Source organism: Salmo salar, chromosome ssa19, assembly GCF_905237065.1.
Source record: "Salmo salar chromosome ssa19, Ssal_v3.1, whole genome shotgun sequence".
In the NCBI taxonomy this organism is placed as follows: domain Eukaryota; kingdom Metazoa; phylum Chordata; class Actinopteri; order Salmoniformes; family Salmonidae; genus Salmo; species Salmo salar.
The window spans coordinates 17,456,608-17,474,749 of NC_059460.1; the positions used below are offsets into that span (position 1 = coordinate 17,456,608).

Below are 18,142 nucleotides of genomic sequence, written 5' to 3' on the forward strand. Positions count from 1 at the left end.
CTCGAACTCTGGCAGGTATCTACGGTGGCAGGACACTAAGGACACACTGTACTCCCTGCCATTTAAATGATTGGAAACTTCCAAGTAATACATTAAAGCTCTGGCTCCACAAGATAAAGTTGATTGTGCCATGCTATGTTATTAGAGCAGGTTGAGAGAGGTAGCAAACGCAAGGTTTCTAGAGAGACGGAAGGGGATGGAGGCGGTGTCCTTTACTCACCTTGGTGATAACTGGGCAATTTAATTGACAGCAAAAAATGATAAATCTAACTAGATAAACCTAAAGCTTTATTTGTGTAAGGCTTTGTGTGTGTTACGCACACTGCACATCATTAGGAGTTGATTTATTTATGTTTAATTGCACTTTTGTCCCCGCTAGCTACAGGGAGAGGATTAGTCAAGTAAATATTAGTATTAGTGTTTTCCTCCAGACAGAGAGAGAGAGAGAGAGAGAGAGAGAGAGATGAGGGTTATCCCCATGAGATCTGACCTCTAGAGAGACAGAGAGAGAGAGATGGGGGTTATCCCCATGAGAAGCGACCTCTCTGTGATGCATGCTGGTCTACAAAGTCCTGTCGGCCCTAGGCTGCTCCTAATCCCTTCACTGTAGGGCCAGATTACACCTTCATCTTGTTAGGGGCCCTCAGAGGCCCTGTGTGTGTCTTTGTGCGTGCGCCACCCCAGTGAATCCGAGATCGATGCCTGGTTCGTCTTAAGTGGTCCTCGTGGTTATTTAACGTGGGACCATCCCGTTTTCTATCCTACATCACTAATCCAATCAGAAATGATTTTATTGACATGTCGTATCATATTAGTAAAGGGCGCTGGAGAGACCTGTGATAAAATGCCCTCCAAAAACACACAGGGACGCCCCACTCAATATTACCTACAATCCTCCACTGGTCCCACGTTAGAGTATGTTGGTATGGATGTGTGTGAAGCTGTGTGTGAAGCTGTGTGTGTGTGTGTGTGTGTGTGTGTGTGTGTGTGTGTGTGTGTGTGTGTGTGTGTGTGTGTGTGTGTGTGTGTGTGTGTGTGTGTGTGTGTGTGTGTGTTAACGTTTCTGAAACGATGAGATTGCTGACTGTCTTCATATCAGTTTGCCATCAATGACGTCTCTCTAACTTTCTCATAACAAGCTCAAATCATCATATCTCATTTCAGGGACGGCCTGTAAAGCCTCACAGCACTTGTGTTGTCTGCCTGGGAGTGATGTCAGAAGTTTAGGAGCGGTTGGGATGACTTATGTAACACTGCCCCAGACCCGCAGTCAGTGGTTCAGCTGGAAGCCATGATGAGTTGACATTAAGATGGATGTTGTCATCATTTGTGGAAGAGTTAGAAAATTCCCTTGTGGGCAGCGAATTGCTTTTGTTGGGAATGAAAATGACCTTCAAAATAATACCCTGGCGAGGCCTCAGATATGAATCCATGACAAAGCCTTCACATAAACACAGTAAAGCCACAAGTTACAGTAGTGGAACATATGGTTTTCGATGTGCTCTGAAGGGTTTGGTGAATGAAATAAGTGAGTGGCTCTGTAAGAACAGGACCTGTTCAGCCTGTGTGCTCAGAGCTACCTGGTTGAACCCGGCAATATACCCTCTTGATTTCTTATTTGTTCATGTGAGGCTGCTTAAAATGGAATAAAGAGAGGGAGATATGTTTGTCTGCCTCTCCCTCCCCCCCATCCACAGTGATCATACACATCTGGTCAATATTTGAACATTTCCCAACTCCAATCCCTTTCTCCCATGGATTTCAGAGCCACTTTTGGCTCACTCCAGGATGAGAGGAGTGAAAAAAAACCTGAAGGAAGAAAGCCATACTGTATTCAGGGTAGGTTGGTAGGTCCAGCATCGCCCTGCCCTAACCGTCATCTTTGATTATCATTACAGTGTAGATGAAGGCTTTCTAGGTCTGGGTGTTGAACAATATCCCTCTCTACATCCAAGGTCTATTATGGATGTGCTTGTATAATATACAGTATGTCAAAGCTCACTAATATGAGTCCTTGCCACAGCAATTTGTAACATCATTTATTGAGGCCAAGTCCATGCATGCCGATGTCATTTCATCATCGTCTCTCTCGCTCGCTCACTCTCTCATCATCCTCTCTCTCCCCTTCCCTCCCTCTCTCATTTCCTCTCCCCCTCCCTATTTCCTCCAGTCTTGTCTAGGCCTTGTGGTAATAATCATTTAATATAATCCTGGACGGACGTGGAACGGGGGGAATAGGGGTGTGTGTGTGCGCGTGTGTGTGTGTGTGGGGGGGGGTGTTATATAATTACAATCCCTCCGAGGTGGCTCGTCATTCGAACCCTGAACTAGACATGAACTGGCCATTGACAGGGAGGACCGTGTATTAAAAATCATTATTGAATTCCTTGGGCCATAATTTAGGAATAACATAGCTGAGACCCATTTCTCTTTCTGCATGCCTCCTAGTCATCCTGACACACACACACACACACACACACACACAGAATCAATCATGCACCTACACACACACACACACACACACACACACACACACACACACACACACACACACACACACACACACACACACACACACACACACACACAGAGTGTAGCTATCAGATGGGAGGCAGAACGTGGGCATATGCTGTCTGAGTATCTGTTGAAAGATGACAGGTGGTTGCCCTGGTATTTGCATAATTATGTATGTTGCGAGCAGGACTGTATCAAGCCGTAAACAAATCCATATGGCCTTTGGAGGACCAAAGCACTTCAACCCACAACTACTTACAATTTAAAACCAGGGATGCCAGGTGTAGTGTGCAGTGCCTGGCAAGAATCCTTCTTATGCATGGGAGAGCAATAGAGAGTGGTATTGCAGCATATGCAAAGATATCCTACCCACTTCAACACCCATTTTAAAGTATGAGGGCTACTCTGGCTCGTTGGCCACTCCATGTTTTTATCCCAAATGGCACCATAATCCCTATATAGTGCACTCCTTTTGACTAGAGCTCTATGGGCCTTGATCAAAAGTAGTGCACTAAATAGGGAATATGGTGTCACTTGTGTGATCAGTGAGAAGTGTCATATGAGGATTGCGATGAAGATGAAGGAGAGCTTACAGAGAGGAGACCAGGCCTCCCAGTACTGTTCTCTCTCCTCTCTTCACTATAAACTAAAGCTTACAATATTTATTTTTCCTCATCAATCTACACACAATACCCCAAAGTTTTAATTTGACATTTTTTGTTGTTGTGTTAAATACATGTTTAGACCCTTGGCAATGACAATCTAAAGTGAGCTCCTGTTTCCATTGATCATCCTTGAGATGTTTCTACAACTTGTGTCACGGCTGTCTGAAGGATCGACCCAAAATGCAGCGTGTTCGTAGTTCCACATATTTATTTATTCCGTGAAACTAAATGCAATACACTCAATACTTGAAACACAAAAAACAACAAACCGTGACGCAGAGAGGAAAACACACTACTCAAAAGATAATCACCCACAAACACAGGTGGGACAAATATCAACATAAATATGACCTCCAATTAGAGGTAACGAGGATCAGCTGCCTCCAATTGGAGATCAACCCAAACAACACCAACATAGAAATACAAAACTAGAAACTGAACATAGAAATACAAAAACAGACAAACACCCCCTGTCACGCCCTGACCTACTCTACCATAGAAAATAACAACTTACTATGGTCAGGACGTGACAACTTGATTCAGCTGTGGTAAATTCAATTGATTGGACATGATTTGTAAAGGCACACACCTGTCTATATAAGGTTGCACAGTTGACAGTGCGTGTCAGAGCAAAAACCAAACCAAGAGATCGAAGGAATTGTCCGTAGAGCTCCGAGACAGGATTGTGTCGAGGCACAGATCTGGGGAAGGGTACCAAAAAATGTCTGCAGCATTGAAGGTCCCCCAAGAACACTGTGGCCTCCATCATTCTTAAATGGAAGAAGTTTGGGACCACCAAGACTCTTCCTAGAGCTGGCTGCCCGGCCAAACTGAGCAATCGGGGAAGAAGGGTCTTGGTCATGGAGGTACGCAAGTATAAACAACATGGGACCACGCAGCTGTCATTCCGCTCAGGAAAGAGACGTGTTCTGTGTCCTAGAGATGAACGTACTTTGGTGCAAAAAGTGCGAATCAATCCCAGAACAACAGCAAAGGACCTTGTGGAGATGCTGGAGGAAACAGGTACAAAAGTACCTATATCCACAGTAAAAACGATTCCTATATCAACATAACCTGAAAGGCTGCTCAGCAAACCGCCATAAAAAAGCCAGACTACGGTTTGCAACTGTACATGGGGACAAAGTTCATACTTTTTGGAGAAATGTCCTCTGGTCTGATGAAACAAAAATTACCATCGTTATGTTTGGAGGAAAAAGGGGGAGGCTTGCAAGCCAAAGAACACCATCCCAACCGTGAGGTTGTGCGGGTGCTCTGCTGCAGTAGGGACTGGTGCACTTCACAAAATAGATGGCATCATGAGGCAGGAAAATTATGTGGATATATTGAAGAAACATCTCAAGACATCGGTCAGGAAGTTGAAGCTTGATCGCAAATGGGTCTTCCAAATGGACAGTGACCCCAAGCATACTTCCAAAGTTGTGGCAAAATGGCTTAAGGACAACAAAGTCAAGGTATTGTCTGAAAAACTGAAAAAGTGTGTGCGCGCAATAAGGCCTACAAACCTGACTCAGTTACACCAGCTCTGTCAGGAGGAATGGGCTGAAATTCACCCAACTTATTGTGGGAAGCTTGTGGAAGGCTACCTGAAACGTTTGACCCAAGTTAAACACTTTAAAGGCAATGCTACCAAATACTAATTGAGTGTATGTAAACTTCTGACCCAATGGGAATGTGATGAAAGAAATAAAAGCTGAAATAAATCATTCTCTCTACTATTATTCTGACATTTCACATTCTTAAAATAAAGTGGTGATCCTAACTGACCTAAGACAGGGAATTTTTACTTGGATTAAATGTCAGGAATTGTGAAAAACTGAGTTTAAATGTATTTGGCTAAGATGTATTTAAACTTCCGACTTCAACTGTAGAAACCAGACACATGCTCATTGCTCACATGGAGCGCGTAAATAATGGTTTGAAATAAAACAAAACTTGTTCTCACAAGTGTAGCAGGTTGTGAACTCTGCAAACAACATTTTCACTCCGGGAATGTGAACGGTAAATTGCTGTTATTAGTACATACATTAAAATAGAAATGAATGTAAGCAAATGATAGTGATTAACGCTAAATTGCCTGTTTTACAAACAGTATGCTTCCAACATGGGCTTTCATAAAAGTGCACAGCAGCCAACACTGTGTAGCCTATGCTACTATTCTACTTTGCAAAATAGTAGGGCGTTCATTTTTTTGTCTTGCCTAGGACCGGGCCTGATCAGCGTTGATTTGTCTATAAATGAAGAGAAGTTTCCGTATCAAATTATACCATGCCAGGTTGGAAAGGATTGGCGCTTTGACCATTTGACATAACATTAGTGCATTATAGACCTCAGAGCCAGAACAACCTTGTCTACTGCTGTTGAATAATTAATGATGGTCAGACACATCCAACCTTTTTTAAAAGAAGACCAATATATTTATTGACTGTATAAAAGAAAGTCCACACATCAAAACATTTGTTTTACTGAAGCGTCATAACCTATTGCGCTCTACATCCCCCTGCATAGCTACTCCAGCATCACACGACAGTTGGAAAGAGGAGGAGATGTAGAATGTTTAATAGACAGACTAAGTTAGCAATACTATTGTTTATAATCGTTAGTAAACACTCACGCTATTAAGATAAAGTTAATTAAAAAATAAAGTCAAATCCTAAAATGGATGTAGGTCTATTTAAACGGTTTTGACGGTTATTTTATTTTCATGACGTCCTCATCCATAACCGTCAGTTACACGGTTATTCAATTACCGTCACAGCCCGACACACACTTTTATATGGCTGGCTGCCTGGGATCGGCCTCGGCTTGCAGATACACTAGAGTACATGCCCTGTAGTTGAATTCCATTACAGCTCAGGGACAAGCAGGGAATAGCTCTCTACTATCTGTAGTCACGGGCCACAGCCAAGCTAAACGGCCCACAGTTCAGTCTAATGTTTCATTGGGGCTCAAAAGACCAGGCACTGCAGCTTCACAACCGTTTCCCATGTGTTTTACAGTCACACAATAGCCTGCCCGATAGGTACTGTGTGGGATGTTGTTGGCTGGTATTCTGGTGGAAAATGATACAGTGACAGTCAGCACATAGGCCGTCATTGTAAAGAAGAATTTGTTCTTAACTGACTTGCCTAGTTAAATAAAGGTAACATTTTTTTTTAAATAGACCCTGCAGTGTAGAGACTCGCAGTCAAGGAGTAAGTCAATATTTATGAAGTAGTAACAGCGCTAATGTGTTTTTCAGGTGTACGGTACAATATGTGATATGCTAACCTTTCTCTCTCTGTCTCTCTCTCTCCCTCTCTCTGTCTCTCTCTCTCTCCTCTTTCTCTCTCTGTCTCTCTCTCCTCTGTCCCTCTCTTTCCCCTTTGTCTCTCGCCGCCTCTCTCTCTCCCGCCTCTCTCTCCCCTCTCTCTCTCGCTGTCTCTGTCTCTTTCTGTCTCTCTCTCTCCCCTCTTCATCTCTCTCTCTCTCCCCTTTTTCTCTCTGTCTCTCTCTCTCCCCCTTTTCTCTCTCTCTGTCTCTCTCTCCTCTCTGTCTCTCTCTTTCCCCTCTGTCTCTCTCTGTCTCTCTCTTTCCTATCGGTCTCTCTCTGTCTCTCTCTTTCCCCTCTGTCTCTCTCCCCTCTTTCTCTATCTTTCTCTCCCCCTTCCTTCCTTCCCTCTCTCTCTTTCTTTCTCTCCTGCTTCCCTCTCTCTCTAGACATGCCTCTCCATGTTCGGCGCAGTAGCGACCCCTCTCTGGCAGGCCTTCCCCTGGGTGACCCACATACAGCACCGGAGGAACCATCCCGTAAGAACCCCACACGATGGTCCACCACGGCAGGCTTTCGCAAGCACAACCACCACCACAGCCACAGCCAAAACACTGGGACCAACAGCCTGGAACGCAAGGTATAGTAACCCAAAACCTAACCCTTATCCTAACAACATAGCCAGAACACAGAAGACACAGAACACACAATAGCCTGGTACAGTACAGTGAACTATCCCAACCCCATGACCTAGGTCATGTCCAGTAGGGACAAAAGGTTTTGTAACAGGGAGGTACTACTCATTTACAATGGTGCCCTGACGACAGCAATACAACAAATTCTAAAGGATCAATACAAATAAAATGAACTACAAATTACAGAATCAACACGACAGCTTCAAACTCCACATTTTACATGAAATCCAAACATTTGCAATTCTCATTTAATTCATTCAACATTAAAGTCCTAAACTGCCCTAGAGGCACCCGAGTGTCAAGATGTAGAGAGTTTTGTAGGCTATTCCAAAATGGGAGGCATTCAAACTGAAGGCGGATTTCCCTAGATCGGTACGTACTAGTGGAACCTCAAGAGTTTACCATCCCTGTGAACAGATTTGGTGTGTCATATTTGTTTTAATTTAACAGTGAAGTGAGGTAGGTCGGAAGCTTCTGTAGTAGAGCTTTGTAAACAAAAAGGGAGTAATGAAGTGATCTACAGGATTTAAATGAGGACCAATAAAAAGTGTGTGTTTTTGTTGTCCATTTTGGTACGGTGTGCCCTACTGAACTCGACTCTGGTAGTACCATCCTGCCTGAAATGTCATTCAGCTTCAAGGATACTGGTCATTAACCCCTTAGTTAATCCTTTACCCACCACTTTTAGGAAGCTAACCCCTATTCTTTATTGAAAAGAATGAAGATCACAGCTTTGAGCATATATTCTTTGTTCTAATTTACTTTTGAGGGTCGTCTGATGTGAACCAGAAGTGAATGTGAAAAGCTTATTTTAGGGTTCATCCTCCCTGAAGCTTAAAAAGAACAGCTAGGCCTATTAACTAGATCAAAATGGCTGCCGACAAGCCTTTAGTGCTTTGAAACAACTGATATTCCAAATGAGATGGAGGGAAGAAGGGGAAGATGGAGTGCTCAGAATGTGACACAGCAACCCTCGACATGATTAGAGCGTTGGCTGATAATCCTATTTAAAAGCACTTTAGTTGTCACCGGCGCCATAATCTTACTGCACGCCGCTCGTCGCTTCCGAGAGGCTACGAGGGGAAAACGTAGAGACAGAAAAAATAAATCTGTTATTGTACCTTTCATTTGGTGGCAGAATACAGACTTTTTGGTTTAATATCATAGGCTTAAGCAGATGGAGTCAGTGGCATTGTTTCTAGATATGCCTCTGTCTATTTTCATCTGTTAACGACTTGATGTTAAATACAGTATATTTAGCCCCCTCTGGCTATAAAATATTTCATCTTGGCAGAAAGTTGAATCTAAAATGAAACACACTAACAATACATCAAAACTATTCATAATTTACTGACAAAAAATGTACCATATTTTCAAAGACCACTTGGTTTGTCTACAGCTACTTGATTTGAGCGTCGCACGCCATGTTCCACTCATTATATTTGCCCTGTTTCCTATGACTCCAACAGATGAATCGTCTATTTTTCCTACATCATCTCAATACAGTGATATATAGCCGATGGGACTCTTGATTCATCAAGCTAGCATTGTAAAATCTTGACGTTCCTCAATGACTTTACAATGCATCTGTCAACTCTGCTCCCTCCTTTCCTCTCTCCTCTTAGCTAGCTAGGCCTTTGTGCTTAGCACCGAGCACTAAACGGGTTTAGCAGAGCCAGCAGTAAATATGTGCTCGATGATTTACAGCCTCTCTGGGTTTGTGTTTTCTGTGTCGTTTTATAAGTCGTAAAAAATTCAAGAGTGGACTCCTTTGTCTCATGTCTGCCTGTGTTGTGCTGTGTGAACGGAGCACGGTTTGTATGTTGTGACTGTGATGGTTATCATTGAGACCAGGCGTCTCAATAGGCCTCTGACCCGTATCTTTATGGCCCTGTCTGCACCCCTTCCCTTCCTCCAGTCTCTCTATCTGGCCTCCTTCCTCCTGTCCTTCCTCAGCCGTGGTCCTTGGTCACGCTGCATTCAGCTCTAGTAAACCATATGGATTGTTTTAGCATACAGGAGACATACTGGATCTCCCTTAGGAGCGTTGCCCGGGCAGATCTTTTTGGAGTATCTAGTGCTAGAGTTGTGGTGCTCATGAAATTTTGTCAGCCAGTGATTGTCAAGCAAATAACTGCCGGTCTCACGGTAATTGACCGTTAATTAACATAAACACATTTAGCATCCCCCAACTTCCACGCATAGCCTACAAGCCACTGATGCTGACCTTTCAAATCAAATCAAATTTTATTGGTCACATACACATGGTTAGCAGATGTTAATGCGAGTGTAGCGAAATGCTTGTGCTTCTTGTTCCGACCATGCAGTAATATCTAACAAGTAATCTAACAATTTCACAACAACTACCTTTTACACACAAGTGTAAAGGAATGAATAAGAATATGTACATATAATTATATGGATGAGCGATGGCCGAACGGCATAGGCAAGATGCAGTAGATGGTATAGAGTACAGTATATACATATGAGATGAGTAATGTAGGGTATGTAAACATTACATAAAGTGACATTGTTTAAAGTGACTAGTGGTATATTTATTACATCCAATTTTTTTAATATTAAAGTGGCTAGAGATTTGAGTCAGTATGTTGACAGCAGCCACTCAATGTTAGTGATGGCTGTTTAACAGTCTGATGGCCTTGAGATAGAAGCTGTTTTTCAGTCTCTCGGTCCCCGCTTTGATGCAGCTGTACTGACCTCACCTTCTGGATGATAGCGGGGTGAACAGGCAGTGGCTCGGGTGGTTGATGTCATTGATGATCTTTTTGGCCTTCCTGTGACATCGGATGGTGTAGGTGTCCTGGAGGGCAGGTAGTTTGCCCCTGGTGATGCGTTGTGCAGACCTCTACCCTCTGGAGAGCCTTGCGGTTGTGGGCGGAGCAGTTGCCGTACCAGGCGGTGATACAGCCTGAGAGGATGCTCTCGATTGTGCATCTGTAAAAGTTTGTGAGGGTATTTGGTGACAAGCCAAATTTCTTCAGCCTCCTGAGGTTGAAGAAGCGCTCGTCTGGGATCTTGAAGGTGTTGTGTTTGGGAGAAAACTTGGAGTTAATGTTTGAGAACTCTGTAGGTGCTTTGTTTGCATCTTTTGTTACAGCTTTTGCTTTTGAGTTGTAATGTTTGGTGCCCAGTATTGGTTGCCTTTTGTTTGGTAAACTTGCCACTGCGGTGGATAGTTGGTTGTGTGCTGCGTTGGAGAGTACATTGGTTCGTTTCCAAGCCTTTGCCCAGGCTGGAGACTCTTCCTCTACTCGCTGCTGTGACATCGGTTCGATGAGGTGAGTACAGTCGGCTGTGTACCTCAGTGGGAGATTTGGGTAGGGTAGTGACACTTGCTACCTGGAGCTATTGCCTTTCTCTTTCCCCTGTTAGGCTTAGCGACGTGTTTCACTTTGGAATACGTTAGGCATCGTTATTTTAGCGTGGTGTCTGTTGACTGAGCAGTTGTCTCGGGGGCATATCCGTGGCTTGGGGGAATCTGCCAGCGTGCTGGGTGGTTTATTTCCTTGCCAGCGGGCTACAGTGCATAATTACCCACCGCAAATCCGCATGCAGACTAGGGTTGAGTTATTGTAGGTTTTGGGGAAGCTCCATATGTATCCCATCTCTCTTCTGTGTTGCCCAGTGTGATTGTCATTTCTCTTCTGTGGTGCCCAGTGTGATTGTCACTTCTCTTGTTGTGGTCCGGTTTGGTGTGCTCAGTAGAGGGGAAGAGCGAGATTTTTTTTTTGTATTTACTTGTGACTATGGGTTCATTTGCGTTCCATCAGAGGAACTGTTAGAATTATGTACTAAAGAACAGCTGTTGAATATTGCTGAACGCTACAAGGTTGAAATTAGTGATAAATGTCTATAAAATTCTGTTAGGTTAATATTGAAGGCCAATCTGATGGAGAGTGGTATTCTTGAAGTTACCACTAGGGCAGCCTTTGCTGAGGACTCGCTGTCTCCCCGTAATGTTACAATGGCCGTTTCGTCTGTTAGTCCGAGTCTTTTTGAACAACAGAATGAACTGCTTCTGTTTCAGCTAGAGCATGATCGTGTAAAGTATGAAAAAGAATTGGCATTTAAACAGAATATGGTGTGTGCTAAAATCAAGCTGCAACAAGAGCGGCTAGAGCTGGTTAGGGAAGGAAAGCTCTCAGGGGAGAGTTTGCTCTGGGAAGGTGACCCAGATTTACCTAGGGGTCGCTCCTCTTTTGGTCGCGCCCCGGACACATTTGATATTGTTGGGAACTTACGGTTGTTGCCAAAATTTCATGAGAAGGACCCTGAGACGTTCTTTTCCTTGGAGCTTGTTGCTGACGTGCTCTCTTGTGCTCCCTGTTCCTGAATGTCTACGTGACTGACCATTGTATATTTTGTTAGGTGTTGTCCTGTTCTGTCGCTCCTGTCTGTTCCTTCTGGTCTCGTTTTCTTCTTTCCTCTTAAAGGTTGCTGAGGTCTGGGGAGGAGGAGGTTGGCTGGGGCAAGTGGAAGTGTGAGCACGTACCCCCTCATCAATTTGCTGGGTCAATTTGGGACGCAGAGGCTGGGTCAATTTGGGACGCAGAGGCTGGGTCAATTTGGGACGCAGAGGCTGGGTCAATTTGGAACGCAGAGGCTGGGTCAATTTGGGACGCAGAGGCTGGGTCAATTACTAGGATCCAGGGCAGTATTTCGTTTGTGTGACTGGTATAGTGTTCCGGGGTCCTTGTTGGTCCCGGGTTTTTATGGGGGGGACCCTTCCACTCTGTCTGCCGTATTCTCTCTTTGCTCTTGTTTTCCTTATTAGGATGTCGGCGGGCGGAGCTGGGAGGTTCGTCAGTGACATGGGACACACCTGGGCTCGGGTGTGTCCCAGGATAAATGTACCACTTCCCCATTCATTGACGAGTCTCTCTCCATGCAGACACACTGATAGATTTTGGTTGTGGCTGTTTTGTTTGTTTGCGTTGGCACATTCAACACCCCTCATGATCACATTTATGCAAGCAAGCAACTACTCACTTACACTACTGATTACTGACTACACACACCATTGTTAATTGTATTTAGTTTACTTTAGTTAATAAATATATTTTGTTATTCCTCATCTCCACGTTGTCTCCCTTTTTGTTTTGAACTTTGAGACGGTTAATGAAACTTCTAATTGGTGTCCTTGGTTTCTTTGCAGCAATTCGACCATGAATGCCTGATTCACGCAGTCTCCTCTGAATAGTTGATGCTGAGATGTGTCTGTTACTTGAACTGTGGAGCATTTATTTGGGCTGCAATTTCTGAGGCTGGTAACGCTCATGAACTTATCCTCTGCAGCAGAGAACTCTGCGTCTTCCTTTCCTGTGGCGGTCCTCATGAGCCAATTTCATCATAGCGCTTGATGGTTTTTGCATTTGCACTTGAAGAAATGTTCAAAGTTCCTGAAATGTTCTGTATTCCCTGACCTTCATGTCATAAAGTAACGATGGACAGTCATTTTTTCTTTGCTTATTTGAGCTGTTCTTACCATAATATGGACTTGGTATTTTACCAAATAGGGCTATCTATCCTCTGTATACCACCCCTACCTTGTCACAACTGATTGGCTCAAACGAAGGAAAGAAATTCCGCAAATTAACTTTTAACAAAGCACACCTGTTAATTGAAATGCATTGCAGGTGACTACCTCATGAAGCTGGTTGCGAGAATGCCAAGAGTGTGCAAAGCTGTCATCAAAACAAAGAGGGGCTCCTTTGAAGAATCTTAAATGTAAAAACTATTTTGAATAGTTTAACACTTTTTTTGGTTACTACATGATTCCATATGTACTATTTCATAGTTTTGATGTCTTCACTATTCTACAATGTAGAAAATGGTAAAACTAAAGAGAAACACTTGAATGAGTAGGTGTGTCAACTTTTGACTAGTACTGTATGTGTGAAATTTGTACCATTATCATGCACCTGTCTCGAAACGGGCAGGGGAAATAAATGTATGTCATCTATGCACTAAAATAGTGAATGGAGGACACTTTTCCCATGGTTCATTTTCATGCCAGCCAGGTAGGCTATACTCCTCTTGTAAATATAAACAATGTGCTTAATATTAGGAAAGTTGAGAAATAAATATAGTAGGCCTAGGCTACAGAAAGCGGATGGGATCCTCCTTTTAATATTGGCAATCACTGTTTTCTCATGTACAAGTGCATTCGGAAAGTATTCAGATCTCTTGACTTTATCCACATTTTGTTACGTTACAGCCTTATTCTACAATTGATTCAATTGTTTGTTTTTTCCTCATCAATCTACACACAATACAAAAACAGAAATATCACATTTACATAAGTATTCAGACCCTTTACTCAGTGCTTTTTGGGTATGATGCTACAAGCTTGGCACATCTGTATTTGGGGATTTTCTCCCATTCTTCTCTGCAGATCCTGTCAAGCTCTGTCAGGTTGGATAGGGATCGTCGCTGCACAGCTATTTTCAGGTCTCTCCAGAGATGTTCGATCAGGTTCAAATCCGGGCTCTGGCTGGGCCACTCAAGGACATTCAGAGACTTGTCCCGAAGCCACTCCTGTGTTGTCTTGGCTGTGTGCTTAGGGTCATTATCCTGTTGGACGGTGAACCTTTGCCCCAGTCTGAGGTCCTGAGCATTCTGGGACATGTTTTCATCAAGGATCTCTCCGTTTTTTCCTTAACTCTGTTAATCTTTCCCTCTATCCTGACTTGTTTCCCAGTCCATGCCGCTGAAAAACATCCACAGAGCGTGATGCTGCCACCACCATGCTTCACCTTAAGGATGGTGCCAGGTTTCCTCCTGACGTGGCGCTTGGCATTAACCTGTTTAGGATAGGGGGCAGTATTTTCACGGCCGGATAAAAAACGTACCCGATTTAATCTGGTTATTACTCCTGCCCAGAAACTAGAATATGCATATAATTATTTGATTTGGATAGAAAACACCCTAAAGTTTCTAAAACTGTTTGAATGGTGTCTGTGAGTATAACAGAACTCATATGGCAGGCCAAAACCTGAGAATATTCTATATGGGAAGTGCCCTGTCTGACCATTTCTTGGCCTTCTGTAGCCTCTTTATCGAAAATAGAGGATCTCTGCTGTAACGTGACATTTTCTAAGGCTCCCATAGGCTCTCAGAAGGCGCCAGAACGGGGAATGATAACTCTGCGGTCCCTGGGCGAAAAACAGTAGGGCTTTTGGAAAGTGGTCGTTCTGAGAACAATGACACTGGTGGGCGCGTGCATGTGAAGACTCCATTTTCTATTTTCAGTGTTTGAACGAAAACAAGGTCTCCCGGTTGGAATATTATCGCTATTTTACGAGAAAAATTGCATAAAAATTGATTTTAAACAGTGTTTGGCATGCTTCGAAGTACGGTAATGGAATATTTTGAATTTTTTTGTCACGATACGCGCCGGCGCGTCACCCTTCGGATAGTGTCTTGAACGCAAGAACAAAACGCAGCTATTTGGATATAACTATGGATTATTTGGAACCAAAACAACATTGGGTGTTGAAGTAGAAGTCCTGGGAGTGCATTCTGACAAAGAACAGCAAAGGTAATCCAATTTTTCTTATAGTAAATCTGAGTTTGGTGAGTGCCAAACTTGGTGGGTGTCAAAATAGCTAGCCATTATGGCCGGGCTATCTACTCAGAATATTGCAAAATGTGCTTTCACCGAAAAGCTATTTTAAAATCGGACACTGCGATTGCATAAAGGAGTTCTGTATCTATAATTCTTAAAATAATGTATGTTTTTTGTGAACGTTTATCGTGAGTAATTTAGTAAATTCACCGGAAGTTTTCGGTGGGTATGCTAGTTCTGAACGTCACATGCTAATGTAAAAAGCTGGTTTTTGATATAAATATGAACTTGATTGAACAAAACATGCATGTATTGTATAACATAATGTCCTAGGAGTGTCATCTGATGAAGATCATCAAAGGTTAGTGCTGCATTTAGCTGTGGTTTTGGTTTTTGTGACATTATATGCTAGCTTGAAAAATGGGTGTGTGATTATTTCTGGCTGGGTACTCTCCTGACATGTTTTGCTTTCGTTGTAAAGCCTTTTTGAAATCAGACAATGTGGTTAGATAAAGGAGAGTCTTGTCTTTAAAATGGTGTAAAATAGTCATATGTTTGAAAAATTGACGTTTTTGGATTTTTGAGGTGTTTGTAATTCGCGCCACGCTCTATCATTGGATATTGGCGAGGCGTTCCGCTAGCGGAACATCTAGATGTAAGGCCAAAAAGTTCAGTCTTGGTTTCATCAGATCAGAGAATCTTGTTTCTCATGGTCTGAGAGTCTTTAGGTGCCTTTTGGCAAGCTCCAAGAGGGCTGTCATGTGTCTTTTTTCTGAGGTGTGGCTTCCGTCTGGCCACTCTACCATAATGGCCTGATTGGTGGAGTACTGCATACATTTTTGTCCTTCTGGAAGGTTCTCCCTTCTCCACAGAGGAACTCTGGAGCTCTATCAGAGTGTCCATCGGGTTCTTGGTCATCTCCCTGACCAAGGCCCTTTTCCCCCTATTGCTTAGCCTTCCCTGTAGCTCAGTTGGTAGAGCATGGTGTTTGCAACGCATGGTGTTTGCAATGCCAGGGTTGTGGGTTTGATTCCCACGGGGGGCCAGCACAGAAAAAAAAAATCTGGTATGAAATGTATGCATTCACTACTGTAAGTTGCTCTGGATAGGAGTGTCTGCTAAATGACTAAAATGTAAAAAATGTAAAATGTAAATGCTTAGTTTGGCCGGGCAGCCAGCTCTAGGAAGAGTCTTGGTGGTTCCAAACTTCTTCAATTTAAGAATGATGGAGGCCACTGTGTTCTTGGGGACCTTCACTGCTACAGAAATGTTTTGGTACCCTTCCCCAGATCTGTGCCTCGTCACAATCCTGTCTCGGAGCTCTACGGACATCCTCTTGGCTTGTTTTTTTCTCTGATATGCACGGTCAACTATGAGACCTTATGAAGACAGGTGTCAGGTGTGTCTTTTCAAATCACGTCCAATCAATTGAATTTACCAAAGGTGGACCCCAATTTTTACAAACATGATCAATGGAAACAGGATGCACCAGAGCTCAATTTTGGTCTCATAGCAAAGGGTCTGAATACTTATGTATATAAGGTATTTATGTTTTTTTATATTTAATACATTTGCAAAAATGTCTTAAAACCTGTTTTCACTTTGTCATTATGGGGTATTGTGTGTAGATTGCTGAGAAATTGTTTTTATTTAATCAGCTTTAGAATAAGGCTGTAACGTAACAAAATGTGGAGAAAGTCAAGGAGTCTGAATAGTTTCCCAAGGCACTGTAATTGTGTAGCGTATTGAAATGTTGCGCAACATGAGCTCAATTACATTTGCATTGACGTCAGAGTGATTAGAGGGACAATAGAGTGCTGAGTACCAGGCAGTTAGCAAGTTTGGTAGACTACTAATGACCATCAGCAGCATCAGAGCTTGGAGAAGCCTATTTACCGTGACTAAACGGTCACGTGGAATTTGACTGCCGTCCGTCATGACTCGTGACCGCCGGTGTGGCGGTAATATGGTCACCGTAACAGCCCTATCCAGTGCATGTTGTCCTGACCGACATAGTGACGGAGCAGCTGTGGGTCGGCCACACTGGTCTAGACTGGTCTGACAGTCTGTAGCCACCAGCGGTATCACACACAGACAGGCACCACACACTAACACGTGCTGTCTGAAGCCAACAGCAGCCTTGCTCTGTAGGATTTCTAGGCCGAGACTGGCCTGACATGTCTGTCTGGACTGTAACCCCCCCCTCTCTCTACCTGTGTTTGCTCTATAAACTCCAACAAATGGCGATCTAATTAGCATAGCCCGAGGGTGTTTGATTTCACCTTCACAGGAAATGTTTTTGAGAGGTTCTTAATTCTCTTTGCGTTCCAAAGGGCACCATATTCCCTAAACAGTGCACTACCCATAGGGTTCCAGTCAAAAGTAGGTGCAGTATGTTGGGAATAGTGTGCCATTTGGGAAGCACACTCAATATGATAGTAGAGCTAAGCTGTGGTCCAAGGCGCCAAGCGGCTCCCGGTGACGTGGCCAGGCTATTAGTGACAAGAATTTAGCATGTGTGTGTACTGAGATAGGAATGAACTGTATCAGTGTGTGGCTCATGGCCAAGATAAGCTAGACTACCTGCCAATCATATTACAGCTATTTAACAGCATCACAATCGCATCTGTCCGTCATGTCAGCATGGAATTGCTTAGTGAAAAGTAGCGCTGGACGATGTGTACTTCATCATACTTTGGAGACATAGTACATGTACAATATAATGTATGTTCTTGTGTGTTTGTGTGAATACTAACAGATTATTATAGTGTGACTTTGTGTGTTAAACGTTGTCTCTCCTCCATGTCTGCAGGGTAAATTAGGATTTGTGTGTGGACTTGTATCGAATGCTATTGTTGTAGTACAGTACACTGCATGTACTGTGTATCAATCGAATACTATTGGTGTGGTACAGTATACTGCATATATTGTGTATCAATCGAATACTATTGTTTTATTACAGTATACTGCATGTACTGTGTATCAAAATGTGGTATTAAACATTGCCTCTCGTCCGTGTGCGCAGGGTAAGGATGTAGATGCGTACCGGAGTCTCCCTCGTGATTCAGCAGCTTGGGCCACCCAGTTCCAGAGAGAGACTGCCCGCTCCTCACTCAGCGCCAACCACCCCATGGTGGACCGCTGGCTGGACAGACAGGATCAGGTAGGACCACACACACACACACAGACAGACAGACAGACAGACAGACAGACAGACAGACAGACAGACAGACAGACAGACAGACAGACAGACAGACAGACAGACAGACAGACAGACAGACAGACAGTCAGTCAGTCAGTCAGTCAGTCAGTCAGTCAGTCAGTCCAGTCAGTCAGTCCAGTCCAGTCCAGTCCAGTCAGTAATAGAAAACCAGAAAAACTATCCAGCCAACTTTGGCCCTAACCCTAGTGT

The 18,142-nt window shown here is 43.5% G+C and overlaps 1 protein-coding gene across 2 annotated transcripts in view; it reads left to right on the plus strand.

Annotated features, from left to right (window-relative positions):
- The window catches only part of LOC106578541 (partitioning defective 3 homolog), a 566,386-nt gene that overhangs the window by 210,847 nt on the left and 337,397 nt on the right, over positions 1 to 18,142 (plus strand). For both annotated transcript variants that reach the window (XM_014157480.2, XM_014157481.2), the window contains exons 4-5: positions 6,897 to 7,087; positions 17,756 to 17,893. In XM_014157480.2, the coding sequence (XP_014012955.1) occupies positions 6,897 to 7,087; positions 17,756 to 17,893 (329 nt within the window). The remainder of the gene's footprint in view (positions 1 to 6,896; positions 7,088 to 17,755; positions 17,894 to 18,142) is intronic.